The sequence below is a fragment of the Pan paniscus genome, chromosome 16 (genome assembly GCF_029289425.2).
Source record: "Pan paniscus chromosome 16, NHGRI_mPanPan1-v2.0_pri, whole genome shotgun sequence".
In the NCBI taxonomy this organism is placed as follows: Eukaryota; Metazoa; Chordata; class Mammalia; order Primates; family Hominidae; genus Pan; species Pan paniscus.
In genome coordinates this window covers 67,325,700-67,348,024 of record NC_073265.2, presented here as the reverse complement: position 1 = coordinate 67,348,024, position 22,325 = coordinate 67,325,700, and the positions used below count along the sequence as shown (strand labels likewise).

Sequence of the window (22,325 nt, the reverse complement as noted above, 5' to 3'; positions counted from 1 at the left end):
CTGGTCTCAAACTCCTGACCTCAGGTGATCCGTCTGTGTCGGCCTCCCAAAGTGCTGGGATTACAGGTGTGAGCCACCGCACCTGGCCTAAAAGGATTTTTGAGAGGAATTTTCTAGTCCAGTTGGTTATCTCTATTTCTCTCCTATGAGAGGAAGGGCTCCTGGGACTGAAAACACAGTCCTCTTTGTATAGGTTCCAGATTTTCTACCTGGAACACCTGGTATGCAAATAAGCAGCATGTTAGCAATTGTACAAGAATGCGCCAGAGCAGGATCTGAACACACAGAACTCTGGCTTTTTCATGCAGTCTGGAATCTAAGATGGGAAGAAGGAAAACTTGTGTAATAGTGGTTATATGGTTTCAAAATGGTTTCCTTTTCCCCAACTCCAACACAGGAAAAAGGGGAGGTACAGAAGAGAGAATCTTTTAAATGTGCCTTCTCTGCTCTAAAATTCCACATTCTCCGAATCTCTGGGGACACATCCTGCCTTCTTTCCCATGGGTTAGGCCCCTATTGCATGTGTCCACAATGATGAAAAGATGGTGAGGTGACCCCTGAAGGCTGGTCACCAATCCCCAGGCTAATGAATTGCTTCTTACCCCTCTGATAGCAATTGATGGTGCCTCTGAAGACTCTTGTGATTTTAACAGGGTGACATGTCTGTTCAGCTGATGGCTGCTGTTCTCACCAGGGAGTGGCAAAGTAAGGTTGGAAAACCCCAACCAGTAGCCTCAGATATAAAAGAAAACTAAAAGCATGAGGGATCATCTGCCAAACTTGAAGCCCTGTTCCCATCAGAACCCACAAGCTTCAGCAGCCTAAGCAATCACTCTCAAAGTATGGTTCCAAGACCAGCTGCATCAGTGTCACCCAGGAACCCTTTCGATACCCACATTCTTAGCCACCCCAGACCTTCTAAATCAGAAACTCTAGGGGTGCAGCCTCCCAAGTAATTTTGATACATGCTCCCAGGTGGTTTCAGAACCACTATCCTAAAGTAACAAACCACGCATTTTAAAGCATAAAGTCTTGATCTCGCCCAGGCATGGTGGCTCACGCCTGTAATCCTAGTACTTTGGGAGGCCAAGGCAGAAGGATCACTTGAACCTGGGAGTTGGAGACCAGCCTGGGCAACATAGTGAGACTCCATCTCTATTTTATATATATATATATATATATATAAATTAAAAAAAAATCCTGATCTCTTCAAAGTCCACTGGCAGTTGTGGAATGGTATGTTGAGCCAGTGCCTGGGTCCAGTCCAGGTTCTACTAATTCCCAGCTGTGGGACCCTGGGCAAGTTACTGAACCTCTCTCAGCCCAACTCTTTGCCTATAATATGGAGATAATACCTACTGATTCAGTTGTCCTGAGTTTAGAAATAACAGTTGTATGGGCTGGACCCCAGAAAGATAGCGGTGACTCCATTTGGTAGATGGGGAAGGAGTTCAGAACATGCCACCACAACATATGCTGCTCTGGCATATTGAGTATTTGAGTTAAAGGCACTTGAAAAGTAGCAGATGCAAGAAGGACACTCTTGATCATCCTTCTTTTTCTAAAAAACAGATGAGGCCGGGTATGATGGCTCACATCCTATAATCCCAGCACTTTGGGTGAGAAGCCAAGGTGGGTGGATTGCTCGAGCCTGGGAGTTCAAAACCAGCCTGGGCAACACGGCAAAACCCCATCTCTACAAAAAAATACAAAAATTGGCCGGGCGTGGTGGCTCAGGCCTCTAATCCTAGCACTTCGGGAGGCTGAGGCGGGTGGATCACCTGAGGTCAAGATTTCGAGACCAGCCCAGCCAACATGGTGAAACCTCTCTCTACTAAAAGTACACAAAAAAAATTAGCTGGGTGTGGTGACATGCGCCTGTAGTCCCAGCTACTCGGGGAGGCTGAGGCAGAAGAATCGCTTGAACCCAGGAGGCGGAGGTTGTAGCGAGCCAAGATCGCGCCACTGGACTCCAGCCTGGGCGACAGAGTGAGACTCCATCTCAAAAAAAAAAAAAGTATTTAGATTTTGCCAGTTCTCAGGGTCTTCATTTCCTTATGAGGGCTTCCACGTCATGTAAAACTTGTATTAAATCTGTTTTTCTCCCCTTAATCTGTCTTATGCCAAATTAATTCTCAAGCCCAGCCAAAGACCCTAGGAGGGCAGAGGTAAAGTACTGCTTCCCTTACAATGGCATCTGCTTAAAAGCTCCAAAAAATGTCTTGGCCTTTGTCACACTTCTGTGGACACAGTCAAGTCCTTTAAATCCTCTCAAGTCTCACGTTTGTAACCAAGGGCTCAGAGAAAGCCAAGTAAATCCTGTCCTGCTCCCTAAGGAACACAGAAGGTCTGAGATGCCCTGCCTAGGCCGCGGCCAAAGGCCAGATGGGCTTCCCGAGGCCTGGCCGGGAGGGCCTCAGATGTCAGCTTGACTGACCCCCTCCTTCTCCCCAGAGGGACAGGGCCCGGGTAAGGGCTTGACCAAGGTCGCGACGCCGAGACGGTGGCGGAGCCCGGCCCCAGCTAGATCCACGCACTCACAGTCCTCGCTGCCGCCCCCGCCCCAGGTCAAGGGGCGCCACTCGCCCCACTGCCCGCCTCGACAGGGTTTTTTCCCAGGCCCCGCACCCTCACGCCGTGCGACCTGGACTCCCACGGCGGGACCCGGGCGCACGCCTCTTCCTGCTGCGGGGCGGAGTCGCCGCCGCTCCGGGTCTTTGTCCCCGCCTCCGAGACCCCCGCGTGCCCCCAGCACTTCCGGCCGCGGGAGCCAAGGGTTCGTGCCGGGCAGCGTCTCCCAGGGCCAGGTCGCCTCCTGCCGGGACCCGGGCGCGCTGCAGCCGCGGAGCCGGGTGCCCGCCCCTCTTCCCGCCGGGGGCGGAGTCGCTGCCGCTCCGGGTTCCCGTCTCCGCCTCCGAGACCCCCGCGCGCCTCCTCCGGGCGAGCGGCGGGGCGGGAAGGGTCCGGCCACCGTGGGCCGCTGCCAGCCGCGGGGCTGCCGAGGGCCGCGGGCACGGGGCGCTGGCTCCGGGTCTGGCGGCCGCTGATGGGAGGCGGAGCCCGGGCGGGCGAGCGGCGGCGCGGCGGCCACCATGGGGAACAAGCAGACCATCTTCACCGAAGAGCAGCTAGACAACTACCAGGTGAGCTCGGCGCGCCCGGCCCCCAACGCAGGCCCCGCCGCCCCTCCCTTTTCTCGGTCGCTGGCCGAGGCCTCCCGAGAGCCAGCTCTCCCAGGTTCAAACCCTGCCTCTGCCTTCAGGTCGCCGCGTGACCTTGGGCCGGTGACTTCCCCTCGCCGTGCCTCAGTTTCCCCACCGGTGGAATAAGAGCTCTTTCCAGTTGGAAGAGCCTCTCAGGCGCGCGTCTCTCCAGGTACTCTCGCCCTAGGCAGGACCCGAACCCCTCTCCAGCCACCCATTCCAGCGCCCACCTGGCCCGGAGAGGGAAGTCAGTAAACTAGGCTGGACAGAGGACCGCCCTCCCCGCTCCCTGCCCCCCAGCCCCAGGAAGGAGCCCAGGAGAGCGAGTCTCTGTAAAGCAAAAATGAGAGCTGGCGTCCTGTCTGGTTTAGGAGTGGGGTGCATCAGTCTCCACATGCGGTCTTCCCTTGGGACTGTCTTGTTTATCTGCTGGGGTTCGCTCCTTTTGACCCCAGCATGGAGATAACTGGAGCAAGAACGCAAGCCCGGTAGCAGCCTTCCAGGGCCACCTCTCCCAGCTCCCTTAGGCCCTCAGTAGCCACCTCCTTAGACCTTTCTAGGTTTTCCTGCCTCCAGAGCCAGCTTTCCAGATCTGGAATCCCAATACCGTCCCACCCAGGTAAAAACTTTGCTGTGGTTGCGGGATGAAGCCCAACCCCTTGGCTTACCCAGAGCCCTGGCCAATTGCTCAGCTTATCTCTGCAGCCCCAGTCTCCCCAGGTCCCTTCCCTGCCCTCTGCATGGCAGCCGCCTTAAAACCATTTGCAGTTGCTCCAGCTCACCAGGCTCATTCCTCCCTCCTTCTCTCCCTCTGCCCATGCCATTTCCTGGGCCTGGATGCCTTTCCCCCCTCCAAAGGATCTCTTTCACCCTTCAAGTCCCACATCTGATGCCTCTCCCCTGACTCCCCAGGCGGAGGGGGCAGGATTGTGTTGTGGCCTGTGTAACTGGGCAGGAGGAACACCAACAGGGTCTCCATAGGCACTTGTTGCCTTCATCAGTGCTTACTTTGGCTGTGAAGGAAAGCAGATGTGAAGTGTGGGTCCTCTGATGTGGGTGAAGGTAAAACAAAGGCCCCTTCTCCTCCTAGAAGCCCTAGTTGTCAGTAATGGATTTCTCAGCTCCCCAGGTGAGGCCCTGGGAAGGAAGAGGGGAGACACATTTATGGAGCACCTGCTGTGTACCAGGCACAGTAATTGATGCCCTCTATGCATCAACTCACTTGATCATCACAGTGAGGTGGATTATTAGCCCATTTTACAGACGTGTAAACAGAGGCTGAGGAGCCATTCAGGACTCACACAGGATTTCGAATCTTGACTCCTAGGCTCACTTCTTTAGTTGGGAGTGGGCTGGGCTGGGCCATGTGTGCTTTTTGTCCCCAAGGCACTCAGTCTCAGACACTCAGAGACAGACTCTCACCTCCAGTGTGTGGCCCTTGTGATAGAGGCAGGTGGTGGAGTGTGTTCTAGGGAAGGGCACTAGTGGGCAGCGGGAGGCCAGCAGGGAAGGGGGACAAAGTCCAGAAACGATACAGCACTTGAGCAGGCCTTGGGAAGATAGGTGGGGTTTTGCCCAGTGGGGCCCAGAGGAGGCATTCCAGGTGGAGGGGACAGCGTGGATAAAGGCTTGGGAGTGGGCAGGGGCAAGCAGGCAAGCCATGCTCAGAAGTGAGGAGTAGCTTCATGGGGGTGGGGAGCCCAGGTTCCCACTCCAACCAGCCTGGCATTGGGTTACTCATCGGAGCCAGTCCCAGTGTTAGGTTCTGATCCTTTGCCAGAGCCTAGCTAGACCCTGCCAGGCGGGGTGGGAGAAATGAGAGCTGTGAAACCTGAGAGCCCCACATCTCCTTCCCTCTGGCTCTCCAGCCAGCCATGTGTCAGCCAGGGCTGAGTGGGGGTGAGCCTGAGTTACAGCACCCTCTCCCCTAAGTGACACCTAGGGTTTCTTGGGACCTCCCAGCCTGGTAGTCTAACCTTTCCTGGGCAGGGTGCACCCTCTTGGTTCCCGGTGCCGGTGATTCCCAACGTTTAAGCTTCTGTCCAGACCACTCCTCTGCATTGTACGGCCATCCCCCAGACCCCTCAAACTCCAAAACAGGGGTCACAGCCTCCCCAACACCCACTGCTGCTCCTCCAGCCATTTCAACTCTCTGCTCTCCCTCAGCCCATGTTTTCAGTTAAGAACAAGGCCTGTGACTCAGCCTCTTTTGTGGGTCACCTGGAGGTCCCCTCCTCCATCCCCACAGCCAGAGCCCTGGGCTAGGCCTGCTCAGTCTCCTGCAAACTGGAGGTCTGACTGCTCCCTCCTGCGCCCCTCCTGCCCATCCCCCTCCAGCCAGCCGCCCTCTTAGTTCTCTCACTCTTCCTTCATCTCTTTCTTTCTCTTCCTTTTTTTTTTTTTGAGACGGAGTCTCGCTCGCTCTGTCACCCAGGCTGGAGTGCAGTGGTGTGATCTCGGCTCACTGCAACCTCTGCATCCCGGCTCCGCCTCCCAGGTTCAAGCAGTTTTCCCTGCCTCAGCCTCCCAAGTAGCTGGGGTTACAGGCACCCACCACCATGCCCATCTAATTTTTGTATTTTTAGTAGAGACAGGGTTTTGCCATGTTGGCCAGGCTGGTCTCAAACTCCTGACCTCAGGTGATCCACCTGCCTTGGCCTCCCAGAGTGTTGGGATTCTAGGCGTGAGCCACCGCGCCCGGCCTCCAGCCTCATTTCTTACTCCCTTTCCCTTTGCACCCCAAGTTTTAGGCACACTGAAGGGCTTCTAGCCAAGCCCTCCCTCACCTCTGGCCCTTGTTCTCCTGCTGCTCTCCCTGCTCCTTTGCTAACCTAGTCTGGCCCATCTTTCTGTCCAGGGCAGGCCTCACCTCTTTGGGACGGGCTCCCTGACTCTCTCCCCACCAATCCATTCAGCTGGGAGTACTCAGGGAGCCTGACACATATACATCCCCGGTCCCTTGTGTGGCCACAGAATGGTTTATACTGGGCACCTCACTGTTTACACTCCATCTTCCTTCTTGTATGGCCTCTGTCCAGGCACAAAAGAGATGTTTGGAGGATGTTGTCAAATGAATGAACAAATATTTGTTAAGGCATGGCTCCAGGAGAGCAAAGAACTCTAGACAAGGATTCTGAAGCCCTAGATTCAAGTCAGCTGGGTAGTTGATGCTGTGGGCCTTAGCAAGCCACTGTTCCCTTCTGGGCCTAAGTGTCTCCACCTCTAAAATGGGAACTACTAACCCAGCTGTGCTCATGTCACAGGGTTCTTGTGGGGATCAACTAAGATCACTGGAGACTGACCTTGAGCCATGTGATGGTCCCCTGGGCAGTGCTGAGGCCTGAGCTGGCAGAGCCGGATGGAGAGCCATTTCCATTAGAGCTGGGAGGGCCCATGGCTCGGCTCCTGACAGCTGGCACAGGCAGACCAGGCATGTAGGAGATGGGAGGCAGGTGGGTTACCTGGAACAAGTCACCCTTGAGTTGAGCTTTGGAGAAAGGAAAGGGTTTGGACAACCTGGAGAAAGAGGAGAGGGCACTCCAGTTGGGGAATAGGGTGAATATAGGCTCAGAGGCAGAACTCAAGCCTTAACTGGGAAAACATCTGGGCTTCTACTGTAAAAGCCCAGCCTGTCCTGTTTTCTGCTGCCAATGTTCTGAGGGCCCATCACTCCTGGGTTAGGCCCCCTCTCTCCTTCCCTCCCTTCCACTCCTCATGACCCGGACCTGACCTTTGCCGGAAGACCTGTCCCTGTGTCCCTGTGTACTGTCAGGAACTAAGCAGTGATGGGGCACTTGCTCTCCAAAAGTATAAGAAAGGGTTCCTTCAGACATGGGGCTGTAGCTCCCAGGGCAGCTGAGGGTGTAGTGGTGGGCAGGGTGTTTGGTGACTCCAGAGAAGGGAAAGACAGCAGAGCTACCGACTCTGGGGAGATGCCTTTGGGACCTTGGGTGGTGGATGGAGCTGTTGCACTGTTTCCTATCAGCTGGGGCCTATAGACTTCCTGTACCTTATCTCATTTGCTCTTCACACTGTCCCCTTCAGAGAGGCACTATTTCCACTTTACAGATGCAGAAACTGAGGCTCAGAAAGGAGAATGACTTGCCTAAGGGTCTGAAGCTAGACTAGAATTTGACCCTGACTACCAAACCTTTTCCCCTGCCACACTTCTAGGCCACCCTGAGCCCTGAGAAGCTTTTAAGAACACCTGCCATATTCACTACCTGTGCACTGCCTCCTTGGGGTGAGTCCCAGGGAAACAAGTGAACAGAAGAAAAAGTGAAACATCAGTTGATGAGCAGGTTCATGGCAGCTTTGTCAGTGATGTTAAAACCAAGAAATAGGTGTTACTAAATGTTCAGAAAGAGAAGAAAGATTAAGACTAGGCAGTGACTCTGCAGCCACTGAAATAATGTAACTGCTGTGGAAGGCATACATGGAAAAGTCTGGTCACTCATCCCACAAGCCTGTATTAAGCACCTGCTATGTATAAGTGTAGGAATACACAGCAGACGCAGGACATGGAGTGGTTGGTGTACAGTGGTCATGGCTCTGTTTGTAGTCATAGGCAGTGGCCAAGAAGCACAGAGGATCTTTTCTTGCCTCTGCTTCCTTGCCAGCGAGGGCCCCAAGGTCTACTCCCCTTAAAAAGAAAAAAAGAAGGCTTTGCATGGTGGCTCATGCCTATAATCCCGGCACTTTGGGAAGCCTAGTTGGGTGGATCACCTGAGGTCAGGAGTTCGAGACCAGCCTGACCAATATGGTGAAACCCCATCTCTAGTAAGAATACAAAAATTAGCCAGGCTTGGTGGCGCATGCCTGTAATCCCAGCTACTTGGAAGGCTGAGACAGGAGAATCACTTGAACCCAGGAGGCGGAGGTTGCAGTGAGCTGAGATCATGCCACTGCACTCCAGCCTGGGTGACAGAGCAAGACTCCGTCTCAAAAAAAAAAGATGGGGGAGCAGGGGAAAGGGAAGCACAGAGGCCTAAGTTCCATTCCCAGCCCTCCTGGGCTGTGTGTGCAACTTAGGGCAAGCTACTCAACTTTGCTGAGTCTCAAGCTGCCCATCTTTAAGATAGAGAGATAATGCCCACCCCCATTGTCTAATGATACGGATTAAGAAAAATTGGATATTTAGAGCCCCAGGTGCTAGGTGCATGGTACATCATGTACTGGTTGTGATGTGGTTTTCAGCCTGGGTTGCACGTTGGGACCACCTGAGTGGCTTTGAAAACCACCGATGCCTGGATCCATCCTTGGGGATTTCTCTACAATTTGTCTGGGGTCTGCTGAGGGATGGGGGACACAGGTATCCTAAACAGCCTCCCAAGTGATTCTGCTCTAGAGCAGTCTTCCTCACACTTCAACATGCATCAGCATCATTGGGAGGGTTTTTTAAAGTGCAGATCCCTGGGCCCCACCCACAGAGTTTCTGATTCAAGAGATCTGGAGTGGAGCCTAAGAATCTACATTTTCACCAAGTTCCCAGTGAGGCTGATGCTGCTGGTCCAGGAGCCACAGCTTGAGGACCATTGATATAGGGAGGTGTAAGTAATTGTGACAGGGAGCAGGGTTATAGGGGAAGTGTTTGCATCTTTTGTCAGGAGAACCCTTGAATCAGGACCTGGATAGTTCCTTTCCAACACACGGGATAGGAGAGAGAAGAGGGGAGGGGAAGGAGGACAGATCGGGGGGAAGAGAGCAGGAGTTGGGACCTCTCCCCATTTCCAGTTCTGCTGACTGCCTCCTCCAGGCTAGGTGGGAGAGCCCTGGCCCTTCTCACTGGGCACCTTAGACCATGGAAACGGCCCTGGGGTGGAGGGAAGTCCACATTCTGCTCCATGTTTCTGGAGTTTGCTGATAAATCAGCCCACTGTGTCTCCAGCCTGTCTGTGCCTGAGGCCTGCTAAGTAGGGAGTTTTCTGTCTGTGTTGGGTGAGGAGCAGGGGGCACTGCTTCCCCAGCCTGAGCCTTTCTGGGCTCCTACAGAGGAACCACTGTCAAAAGCAAAGCTGAGACCCCCAGGAGAACCCCTCGTGTTTCCAAGAAGGCAGCATGGACCCTTAGTCTAACTCCCAGGGAGCAGCAGCTTAGAAGGACAGACTTGTTGGGCCAAATGGGGCCTGGAAATTCCCACCAGCTCTCCCCTTTTCAGCTCTCCTGAAGGCACCCAGTGGAAACCCCAGATGTTGTGTGCATCCTGCAGGCGTCCTCTCTTTGGGCCTCTCAACACGCAATCCAATTGCCCTGATGTCCAGCAGCTTCAGGTCTCATTCAGGGCAAGCCTGGCTGTTTGCAGGCCTGAGTTTCAGCCATTCACTCCTCATCAGAGCTGGCTCTGGTCAGCTTATGGCCCCAGGAGGCCCTACGGGCTCTGGGCTCTGCAGACCTAGGAGGCCTTCTTCCTTCATGCTGTAACAGTGGACCAAGGTGGAGGAGCTAAACAGCAGGGGAGGTGCACAAAAGCCCTTTACGGTTGGGCATTTTACAAAGTGCTGGGTCCTCTTCACCTCTATACTTTTCACCAAGGCCTGGCATAGTGGCCATTGTCACTGACTCCCAGTGGTTGATACTCACCTTGGGCAGGCCAAGCTGTGGATAGAGGCAGTTCATCTAAACAAAGACAGGACCCCTCCGAGATGAGTTTGTCATCTGGATGGCCCTAGGAGCCAAGTGCTGCCCCCACCTGGAGTAATGCTTACCTGGGGGTCCCCAGCAGCCCCTACCCTCACCTCTACCCCAGATGCTACCCGGTTCCCCTTGCCCACGTTTCTCCCTCCCATATCTCCCTGGCCTCTTCACTCCCTTCTCTGGGTGACCTCATCCCTTTCTGGCTTCAGACACCAAGTATATACTGATGCTTCCCCAGTCTATGTGCCTGGAACTCTCGGTCTCTGAGCCTGGGACTGCACAACCCCCCTAGCACCATGCTCAGGGCTACAGTGAGGATGGCACCCCATGCAGCTACACGAGGTGGCCCTGTGGGTCCTCATTCGGAGTTGTCTCCCAGCCACCTCCCTGTCATCCCCCAGTGTATCCCACTGGCACTCAAATCAGCCACGCATACCTGTGAGCATCCATCTTCCTCCTACATGTGTACCCTAAAGCGTGCTACAGCCCCCCACCATGCACTAAGCTCCTTAGGCCTAGCCCAGGATGGACAAAGGTTTTGGGAGGCATTTTCTATACCTACTAGAGCCAGCTGTCCCCAGTGGGTGAGGGCAAGGTGGAAAGGGATAGTAGTGACTCTTCTGTCCCCAGTCTGGAGCTATCCCCTGTGAGCCCTGTGGCATCGAGGCCTCTGAGGAAGAAAGCCTGGGAGCCGCACACTGACTGTGTGTTGTGTGTTTTCCCTCAACAGGACTGCACCTTCTTCAATAAGAAGGACATCCTCAAGTAAGTGTGGCTTCTCGTTCACCCTGTTGGGACTGGGACTGGGGCCGGGGTGAGGCTGGGGCACCCCACATGGGCTGGCTGTGCTCCTGGGGCTGAGGCAGAGCATCAGCATGTGTCAGGAGCCACATTCAGGTCCCCACTCGGCCACTGGGCTAGGATGGAGTTAGAGCTTCCCACTCCTCCCAGGGCCCAGATCCTCCTGCTGGGGAATGAACATCTACTTACTATGAGCTTTCAGGTGGGTAGTTTCCGGCACATTCTTATTTAATCCTCATTGTGACCTTGTAACAAGAGAATCCATTTAACCCCATTTGACAGATGGAGCTTAGCAACTTGAGGGACTCAAGACCCAGCCTCTGACTCCAGGTCCCTTGCTATTTCACTGCATCCTGGGTCCTGGTATAGCAGGGAGTCCCTGTCTGTTAGACCAGGGGTCCCTAAGGGCCCTTTGGCTCTAGCTTTGATGTTCTTCCACTCCTAGGACGTCTAAAAGTTGAGGGCATGGCCACCACCCCTGAGCTATTCATCAGGGCTCTGCTTCTTCCCAGGACAGCCCTTCTCCTTGGTGTTGATGGGGGTGGGGGTGGACCTGGATGGGAAAGATGAAGGGGATCGGCAGCCTCAGAACCCCAGGACCAGTGGGTGAGCAGGAATCACTGAATACCAAGAAAACTGCCCCACGGGCCTCACTAGGCCCCTCTGCCTGGGCTATCAGGTGGCACTAAAAGCCAGCAAAGTCCCAGGATCACTTCCCCTGGAGATCGATGGTCAGGCTGGGACCAGAGCCCATTGCAGCTTCCCAAGAGAGCTGTGCTGCAGCTTGTCACTGCCCTAACCATTCTGCTCATTCAGGCAGTGCCTCTCGGCTTTCCTCTCTACCCAGGCTGCTATTCCAACCTGTCACCTGCATGGGCAGGGGATACCCCACTTCCACCACCTTAGAGAGTCTGAGCAAGGGGCAAAGCCTCCAGGCCTGGCATCAGTAGACCTGGCATCTGTGGCCTTGGGCAACCATTTGACCTTCCCTGAGCCTCAGTTTTCTTCTGTATAATAGGGATAGTGAAACCTACCCTCATAGCATTGCCGAGAGGCAGCAACACTGGGGTATAGTGTTTGATAAGTGGGATTTGCCCTGTAGCTTGAGAGATGTCAGGGGTGAGGTCCCCATTTCGACAGGATGGCTCTCGGTATTGGAATAACAAAGCTGTCACCCCTGGCATTCTTGTGGCACCTTTTACCTTTCAGAGTTCTTGGCATGGAGCCTCATTTGAGCCTCACAGGGAGCTTCGGGTTCCCTACCTTTGTAGATGCCAAGCCCAAGCTGCCTGCCTTCTGAGGCCCACGGCCATTTTCATTCTGGCAACAAAAGCCCCTTGCCTCGGCCTTTGCACTGGCTATCTCCACTCCCTGGAGTGTCCTTCGCCTCTCCTCTGCCCACAGCATTGCTATGCATCCTTCCAGACCCAACTCCAGAATCATCTCCTTTATAAGCACCCCCAACACCCTGCCATCCTAGTGCTATCCCAGCTGCTCTAACAGCCTGTTAGGGGCTCCTTGGGTTCCTGGACCCAGGGGCCCAGCTCCCCACCAGACTTGCGATCAGGCAGGACTAACAGGGAGCATGGCACCTGTTAGCCACCAGTGACCATATGAAGAGTGTGTGGGTGAAAGACAGGTAGGATTGGCTGAGGGAGAACATTCCAGGCTGGGGAGTAGCAGAGGTGAGACACAGGCCAGCTTCTCCTGCTCCCACTCCCACCCCCATCCTCCCGTGGTCTCATTGACAGCAGCAAGATTGCCTGTGTGGGGAAGAGGAGAGAGGAGCTCGAAGGCCAGTCCGGGAATCCGATCCAATATGATGGGCCTTTGGTGGTTGTTTTAGTCCATTCTCATGCTGCTATAAAGAACTGCCTGAGACTGGGTAATTTATAAAGGAAAGAGGTTTAATTGATTCACGGTTCCACATGGCTGGGGAGGCCTCAGGAAACTTACAATCATGGCAGAAGGGGAGGCAAACACATCCTTCCTCACATGGCAGCAGGAGAGAGAAGTGCTGGGCAAAGGGGGAGAAGCCCCTTATAAAACCATCAGATCTCATGAGAATTCACTATCATGAGAACAGCCTCAGGGTAACTGCCCCCATGATTCAATTACCTCCCACCAGGTCCCTCCCATGACACGTAGGGATTATGGGAACTACAATTCAAGATGAGATTTGGGTAGGGACACAGCCAAACCGTATCAGGGGTATCCCTGGCCCCTTGGAAAATGAGGGGCTCCAGGCAGGTGAGAGGGCTTGAGGAGAGGCGTCCTGGCTCCCCACAGCCCTGGCCTGCACCCCTCTGCACGCATCAGGACCCTAGGCTCTGTAATTCAACACCAGAGCAAAACCCAAGCCTGAGGCCCCGTCTGCAGCATGGGGATGACATTGCTTGCAGGAGCTGTTTTCTCACAGGCCCCTGTGTCCGGGAGGGCTGGGTGATGGTGTTATTAAACATGAAAAGAGCTACCTGGAGTTTGCTGCCCACCTGTCCACCCTCAGGGAAGGGTAGTTAAGACAAGACAGATTCGGGATTGCCTGTCCCTAGAGGGAACAGGCATGGCCATGATGGCTCAATTCCGGTTTCACCCCCCTTCGCTTTTCTCCAGCCTTCTCTGTGGAGAGGCCAGCATGACTGACTGCCCCTCCAGGAGAGCCCTCTCCACTGTTCACATCTCAGGTCCGGGTGACAAAACTGAGGCCTGGAGCCCAGAGAGGGCAAGGTCAGCTGCAGAGCCAGGCTATCCAGCCCCAGGCCATGCTCATCTTCCCTGCTCCCAAGGGCCTTTCAGGGCTGCTACTCCCCACCCCCACCAGGATGGTTTTCTTGGTAAGCTGCTCCCTGAGTACTGACCAGATGGCGAGGAGGAAACTTGAGCAGGAGGTTTTTCTTTGCAGGTTGGGGCCCAGCTCTGTGGCAACTTTGGGGCAGTGATACCGAGTCACAGATAGCCTGCCTCCAATTCTCCTTCCCTCTGCCCTGCCCCCACCCAGGTAGATCCGATTGCTCCCCAGGACACAGCTCCTGCATTCCCACATTGAGCCCGAGTGGGCAGCCCACCCTATTCAGTCACCTTGCTTTTTATAGGTAAGAGCTTAGCACTTCGACTTCCCTTGTGCCCTAATTAGGCTGTGCTCTTTAATCAGTGGGACAGTAGTCCTTGTCCCCTTGGTACACAGAGAGGCCCACCCAGCCAGCACTCCAAGGTATTTGCCTACTTGTTATTTTATTGTTTATTTTCTCAACCTTTTAAAAACTTTGTGTAACCTATTTTAATTACTTACTACACATATACATAATGATTGTAGAAAAATTAGAAAATGAAGCCAGTCAAGAGAAGACAAAAAAAATTACCTGTGAGCCTATGACCCAGAAATAAGGCTGTTAATCTTTTGGTATATATTATGCCAGTGTTTTTCTTTTGTATGTGTTTATCAAAAAGTCAGATCGTGGTCGGGTACGTTGGCTCACACCTGTAATCCTAGCACTTTGAGAGGCCGAGGCCGGTGGATTACATGAACTCAGGGGTATGTGACCAGTCTGGCCAACATGGTGAGACCCCTGTCTCTAAAAAAAAAAATACAGAAATTAGCCAGGTCTGGTGGTGTGTGCCTGTAGTCCCAGCTCCTTGGGAGGCTGAGGTGGGAGAAGTGCTGGAGCCCAGGAGGTTGAGACCGCAGTGAGTTGAGATTGCACCACTGCACACCAGCCTGGACAACAGAGCAAGACTCTGTCTCAAAAAAAAAAAGTCAGATGGTATTGTTTTGTAATATGCTTAAAATTGGCCGGGCGCAGTGGCTCACTCCTTTAATCTCAGCACTTTGGGAGGCTGAGGCGGGTGGATCATGAGGTCAGGAGTTCAAGACCAGCCTGGCCAACATGGTGAAACCCCAACTCTACTGAAAATACAAAAATTAGCTGGGCATGGTGGTGTGTTCCTGTAGTCCCAGCTACTCAGGAGGCTGAGGCAGGAGAATTGCTTCAACCGGGACCCAGGAGGCGGAGGTTGCAGTGAGCCGAGATCATGCCACTTCACTCCAGCCTGGGCTACAAAGTGAGACTCCATCTCAAAAAAAAAAAAAGTATATATATGCTTAAAATTGCTTTTCCTTAGGCAAATTGTAAAAGTAGATAAGAAAGCTAAAGAAAACAGTATGGTGGATCCTCAAACACTTACAAATAAAATCACCACATGATCCAGCAATTCTACTTCTGGGTATATACCCAAAAGAATTGAAAGCAGAGTCTTGAGATGTTTGTACACCCACAATCATAGCAGCATTATTCACAAAAGGTGGAAGCAATCCATCAGCAAATGAATAGATGAACCAAGCATGGTATAGATAGACAATAAAACACTATTCAACCTGCAAAAGGAAGGAGTCTGACCCATGCTACAACATGGATGGACCTTAAGGACATTATGCACAGTGAAATAAGCAGTCACAAAATGACATATACGATTCCACTTACATGAGGTACCTAGAGTAGTCAAATTCTTTTTTTTTTTTATTTTTTTTTTTAAAGTCTGTGTCTCGCTGCAACCTCTGCCTCCCAGGTTCAAGCAATTCTCCTGCCTCAGCCTCCCAAGTAGCTGGGATTACAGGCGTGTACCAACACGCTCGGCTAATTTTTGTATTTTTAGTAGAGATGGGGTTCACCTTGTTGGCCAAGCTGATCTCGAACTCCTGACCTCAAATGATCCACCCGCTTCTGCCTCCCAAAGTGCTAGGATTACAGGCATGAGCCACCAGGCCTAGCCAAGTAGTCAAATTCTTAGAAACAGAAAGTAGAATAGTGGTTGCCAGGGGCTGGGAGGAGGGGGAATGGGAACTTATTGATTAGTACAGAGTTTCAGTTTTGGAAGATGGAGAGAGTTCTGGAGGTGGATCAGTGGTGGTGATGGTTGCATAATAATGTGAACATATTTAATATGCCACTGAACTGTACCCATCAAAATGGTTAAGATGGTACACTTTATGGCATGTGCATTTTAGCACGATTTAGAAAAACTAATAATTAAGATGGTAAATTTTCTGTTATTTTATCACAATTTTTTTTTTTTTTTTTTTTTGAGACGGAGTCTGGCTCTGTCACCCAGGCTGGAGTGCAATGGCGCGATCTCGGCTCACTGCAACCTCTGCCTCCTGGGTTCAAGCAATTCTCCTGCCTCAGCCTCCTGAGTAGCTGGGGTTATAGGCACGCGCCACCAGGCCAGGCTGTTTTTTGTATTTTAGTAGAGACGGGTTTCACCATGTTGGTCAGGCTGGTCTCAAACTCCTGACCTCATGATCTGCCCGCCTTGGCCTTCCAAAGTGCTGGGATTACAGGCGTGAGCCACTGCCCAGCCATTTATCACAATTTTTAAAGTTAAAAAAAGATAAGAAAAAAGATCTTACTGTCCCCCTACTACCCAAGATAATCACTAACATTTTAGTGACCAGCCTTCCTTTTAGTCTTTCTTTTCGTGAGTATATAAATATATACAAGCTTTTTTAAAAAAAAAATGGGATTATACTGTAGCTTCTGCTTTTTTCATTTAACATCTTGCGAACAACTTTCAATATCATTAGATATTCTGATATAATATTTTAAATGGCTGCATTTAATGGATATTTCTTAATTTGTAGAGTTGAACATTTAGATTTCCAACTTTTCATGATTTTAACTTGTACTTCAGTGAATATTCTTGTGGTACCATTCACATAACTGCACATGTCTGGGTATTTCCAACAAATTTCCTGATCAAAGATAATGGATATTTTTAAGACTTTTGCTTTTTCCTCCCACTGCTGTTATATGCTTTTTGTCTTCTGACCCCAGATCATTCAGTGAATAACCCGAGAGTCTGAAGCTCAGCTGCCTGTCAGGGGGGCCAGCATGCACTGTAAATAAATGAAGCTGTCTAGTCGGGTGGGAACTCTTTAGAACAGACACCTGCAGAAATAGCTGCTCCTTAGCCCCAGCTAGTTGTTGCCTTGGGGGAATTCAGACCATCTTGATTAAGAAACCCAGGTTTATAGTGTAAGATCTTTCAATCTGTATATGGTGGCAGCAAAATTCTAAATTTATTATTTCAACGTAATTTAATTATTTTAAAATGCTATATGGAAACTAGGCATGACTGGTGGATTGCTGGTTTGTGACTTTCAGAGGAATTAATCTTTTCCCCACTGATTTCAAATGCTGTGTCGTGGGCTCATTCTCATTTACATTGGGATCTACCACTTCTACTAGTCTGCCTTGTAAATGCCAATGTCTATTTCATACATTGTCCTTATTATAGCTTTAAACTGTTTTAATACCTGATAGGGACAAATGTTTCCCCAGTTTCTCTTTTTTTCAGGGTTCCCCTGCAACACTCCTATATTTATTCTTCTAAACAAACTTTTTTTTTTATTTATTTTTTATTTTTTTATTTTTTTGCCAGTAGCTTGAAGAAACACTTAACCAAACAAACTTTTGAATTGGGCTGGCTAGATCCCAAATAGATCACTTGCAGGTTTTGATTAGGGTCATATTCATTTTACAGAAAAATGAACAGAGCATCGTCATCATTACAGCATTAAGTCTTTCCGATCAGGAATGCACAATAGTTATCTTAAGTACCTAAAATATTTTTATATCTTTTGTTAAACTTTCATGGTTTTTTTGATACTTCAAAATTAGTACATTTTATACCAATTTTATACTTAGTTGTGGTTTTTTTTTTGGTTCTTTTAAATTGTGAATTCATTTTTTTTAATTAAAAAAATTATAGAAACAGTCTCACTGTGTTGCCCAGGCTGGTCTCAAACTCCTGGCCTCAAGCAATCCTTTCCCCTTGGCCTCCCAAAGCACTGGTATTACAGGCATGAGCCACTGCACTCAGCCAAATCCTACTTTTGAAAAGGCTAATGTTAATACATAATAGAAAAACTATTGTGTAGAAAGGCTTCTGAACTCTTTCTATTTCAAATAGTCTTTAAGCTAATTATTTTTGGTTTTCCAGTAAATGGTAACTTGCCTCCTCTCCAGTATTTAAGTGTACTATTTTACTGTCTTAACTAATTACATTCCTCTCTCAGTATCTGTGGGAGATAGGTTCTAGGACCTCCCAAGGATACCAAAAACTGCAAATGCTTAAGTCCCTGATATAAAATGGCATATTATTTGCATATAACCTTATCCACTTTGCACATCCTTCTGTATAATTTTTTTTTTTTTGTCAGGCAGGATCTCTGTCGCCCAGTCTGGAGTACAGTGGTGCGATCATGGCTCACTGCAGCCTCAAACTCCTGGGCTCAAGTGGTCCTCCCACCTCTGCCTCCCAAGTAGCTGGGACTATAGGCACATGCCACCATGCCTGACTAATTTATATATATATATTTTTTGTAGAGACAAGGGTGACACTGTTTTGCCCACGCTGGTCTCAAAACTCCTAGGCTCAAGTGATTGGCTCACCTCGGCCTCCCAAAGTGCTGAGATTGCAGGTGTAAGCCACCGTGCCCAGCCCCTCCTATATGCTTTAAATCGGCACCTCCTGTATACTTTAAATCATTACTGCATTACTGATAATACCTAATACAATGTAAATGCTGTGTAAAGAGTTGCTATACTGTATTGTTTAAGGAATAATGACATAAAAAAAATCTATACATGTTTAGTGTAGGTGCAATTTTCTTTTTTCCAAATATTTTCTGTCTTCAGTTGACTCACGTATGCAGAACTCATGGACCTGGCTGGCGAATAGTACATTGATTAGTGCTCCTGGGGAGAAATGTTATATAATAATGGTGATTATAGGCATCCCACATTGATGGGTATATCCCCAGTATATACAAAAATTAGCTGGGTGTGGTGGCGGGCGCCTGTAGTCCCAGCTACTCAGGAGGTTGAGGCAGGAGAATTGCTTGAACCCAGGAGGCGGAGGCTGCAGTGAGCTGAGATTGAGCCACTGCACTCCAGCCTGGGTGACAGTGCAAGACTCAAAAAAAAAAAAAAAAAAAAAAAAAAAAGAGAAGGAGATACCCTTTTGTTTCTGCTCCTAAGCAGAAACTCCTTTTGTTTCTGTTTTACTAAGAATTTTAAGTTTTTTTTATTGACAAAATAACGTATACTTTAAAATACTTTTGACCAGGTGCGGTGGCTCATGCTTGTAATCTCAGCACTTTGAGAGGATGATGTGGTGGATCACTTGAGGTCAGGAGTTCAAGACCAGCCTGGCCAGCATGATGAAACCCCATCTCTACTAAAAATATAAAAAAATCAGCCGAGTGTGGTCGCATGCCCCTGTAATTCCAGCTACTTGGGAGGCCGAGGCATGAGAAAATCACTTGAACCCGGGAGGCAGAGGTTGCAGTGAGCCAAGATTGCGCCACTGCTCTCCAGCCTGGGCGAAAGAGCGAGACTCTGTCTCAAAAAATAAATAAATAATTAATTAATTACTTCTAAAATTTCAAATAATTGAGAAGTAGGTGAAATAACAAGTAAAAGTTAGCCTCCTTCTTTTCACATTTCTCTACTCCCACCTCCCAGGGACTATCAGTGTAAACATGTAGTATATAACTTCTCAGATATTTTTCTGTATTCACATATATAGTCATAAATGCATCTATCAAATTGGTCCAAATGTTTTTTGCTTAATATGATTTGTAGCCACAGATTTCCAAATACTGAACTATCTTTGCATTCTGGAATAAATCCTACTTGATCCTAACATATTATTCTTTTAAAGTCTTAGATTTGATTTACCAGTATGTTATTTTTTTCTTTCTTTACGTATCTTTTTTTTTTTAGAGACAGGATCTCACTCTGTTGCCCAGGCTAGAGATCCTCCTACTTTAGCCTCCCGAGTAGCTAGGACTACTGATGCATATCACCACATCCACCTAATTTTTAATTTTTTTTTTTTTTTTTTTTTTGTAGAGACATGGTCTCACTACATTGCTCAGGCTGGTCTCAAGCTCCTGGCCTCATGCAATTCTCTCACTTTGGCCTCCCAAAGCACATTTAGATTACAGTCATGAGCCACTGTGCCTGGCCCCCAGTATGTTATTTTATAAGACTTTTTCATCTATCTATGCAAGTGCCATTGGTCCATTCTGGATGCTACATATTAGGTTCTTGTATCAGGGTTCTTGTTAACTTTGTAAAATAAAGTGAGAGTTTTCACATTTCTTGCCTCATACTTGGGGGCAGTTCAAGTAGCGTAAGTATGGTTTCTGGTCCTGGATGTTACAGTAGGACTAATATATAACTCTTCTTGAATTCAGTGCCCTTTATTGGGGGAGAGGTGACAGAGATGTGGTTCTTTGACAATGCTTAGAGTTTCTTTCACAGTGATTTGGGTTTTCAAATTCTCCTTGGATTTTTCTTTAAAGAAAAATTCCAATGTGATTTTAGTTACTGTTTTAGAACAGATCTGTGTCCCAGGGTAGAAGCTGGCCTTCCCACCCCAGAGGATACCTCCTCAACCCTGCCAAGCACCCATAGCCTCTCTCCCTAGTCCACCCCTTCCAGGGAGCCTCTGACGTGGCAGGCAGCATGCTAAAAGCTGCCAGTTGAAGGCCAGTGGTTTTATGAACATCCAGGGGTGAGAACAGTAGAATAGCCCCTGCTTTACTGATAGAGAAACTTATCCTTCAGTGGATTAACCCACTTACCCACACTGCTAATGAGAGGTGTAGGCAGGGCTCCAACCTCAGCCTGACTTCATGCTCCTGCTGCAGCCATCCCACAAAACTTCAGAGGTGTAGGCCAACCCCTAGAAACACTCCAACATCACACCGCCACACGTGAGGTGGGGTCAAGCTCAAGTGGGAAATGTAGCAGTTGGAAGCACAATGGATATGTCAAAGTACCAGATGCATGAATTATGAAAGAAGATGCCTTGTAATTCCAGCACTTTGGGAGGCCGAGGTGGGCGGATCATGAGGTCAGGAGATTGAGACCATCCTGGCTAACACGGTGAAACCCCATCTCTACTAAAAGTACAAACAACTGTGCCGGGCATTGTGGCGGGCGCCTGTAGTCCCAGCTACTCAGGAGGCTGAGGCAGGGGAATGGCCTGAACCCGGGAGGCTGAGCTTGCAGTGAGCTGAGATCGCGCCACTGTACTCTAGCCTGGGCGACAGAGCGAGACTCCGTCTCAAAAAAAAGAAAGAAAGAAAGAAAGAAGATACATGAATTTTGAAACAAGTGATTGTTCCTTATTTGGGGACAGTGTAGAAAAAAAAAAAAGTAGTTTTCTTCTATGCAAGAAATAGGAGCAAAGAAAGTCCTTGAGTGCCCTCTTGTGGAGAGTCTCAGCTTGATCCCACTGCCCTGGCATTTGCTGAGCCTCCTCCCACCCAAAGTACAAGTTTAGGGGTTTTCCCCTCCTGCTCTGTCTCCAAGTCATGGCACATCCTTGTAATTTCAGACCCTTTTATAGGGATGTGCGACTGGCAAAGTGGGCATGTGGCATTTTACTGTTCATTTGCCCTGGACAGGCTCTGAACCAGCAGATGATGTGCTTACCAGGGCTTGACTTGCAGGGAGGAGCCAAGTGGTTGGTGTCCAGAGGTCCTGGGTTCAAGTCCTGTTCCCACTGCTCATTGGCCGTGTAGGATGGGGAAGACACTTGATTCTTGAGCCTCAGTTTTCCCTACCTGAAAATGGGAGACTAATATCTACCTCTCAGGGTGATTTGGGGATTAAAATGAGTAAAGCAATCCACAGAGAAGATTAGTTCAGGGCCTGGCACAGAGTAAGCACTTGCTAAATGATAGCTGGTGTTATTATCCGTTTGAGCTGGGTAAGTAGTCAGGTGCCTTGCTAAGGACAGTAGGCAGCAGGACCACAAGAACTGGTAGAACCCAAGGAAGGTTGGGTGGCTGTGCTGAATGGCTTGATAAAGGTGGGCCTGGGGTGTGTCACAGGGTCAAGCCACTTAAAAGGAGACCTGGGCTGATCTGGCTTTGGGGGTGGCAGGGCCGGCCCAAGCCTGGGAGATACAGGGTCATACCTAATCCATTCGCCAGCAGCCTAGGACATCACTTTAGGCAGGTTACCTACCTCAGCCCCCAGTCAATGCCCCTTACACTTGTCCCACCCATGGCAGCACTTAATGGACACAATTTTTGTTTTTAGAGACAAGGTCTCGCTCTGTTGCCCAGGCTGGAATGCAGTGGGGCAATCATAGCTCACTGCAGCCTCCAACTCCTGGGCTCAAGCTCAAGTGATCCTCCAGCCTCAGCCTCCCAAGTAGCTATGACTGAGCCACGATATCCAGCTAATGTTTTTTTTTCATTTTTGTAGAGACAGGGTCTTGCTGTGTTGCCTAGGCTGGTCTCAAACTCTGGGCCTCAAGTGGTCCTCCCACCTCAGCCTCCCGAAACACTGGGTTTACAGGCATAGGCCACCACACGCAGCTCACAATGTCATCTAAATACAATTTGTACCTGTCTTGGGATGGGGGGCTATTCTCTGGGATGACAGGGACCTGGACAAGTGGACATAGGGCAAAGAAAGACTGAATAATGGGCAGGGGGCGGGGAGGAAGGGAGCTTCCAAGTGAGACAGTGCCAGGATGCCTTACACCTTTGAGGGTCCATGCAGCTTGTTGAGGTGGGCTTGATTTCCTGGAGGCTGGGACAGGAGCTAGGGACCTGACCCATCAGTGAGGAGGGAGGGCCAGGCCCACCAGGGTAGCAGGCTGGGT

At 50.1% G+C, this 22,325-nt stretch overlaps 1 protein-coding gene across 2 annotated transcripts in view; it reads left to right on the top strand.

The window, feature by feature from the left end:
• Positions 1–3,004: 3,004 nt before the first annotated feature.
• CIB2 (calcium and integrin binding family member 2) overlaps positions 3,005–22,325 on the top strand; it is a 26,621-nt gene continuing 7,300 nt past the window's right edge. The window contains exons 1-2 of one of the 2 annotated variants that reach the window (XM_003813802.6): positions 3,005–3,143; positions 10,567–10,601. In XM_003813802.6, coding sequence (XP_003813850.1) covers positions 3,093–3,143; positions 10,567–10,601 — 86 coding nt within the window. In that variant the 5' untranslated portion in view covers positions 3,005–3,092. The remainder of the gene's footprint in view (positions 3,144–10,566; positions 10,602–22,325) is intronic. The other variant, XM_008966415.4, reaches the window with a different exon arrangement.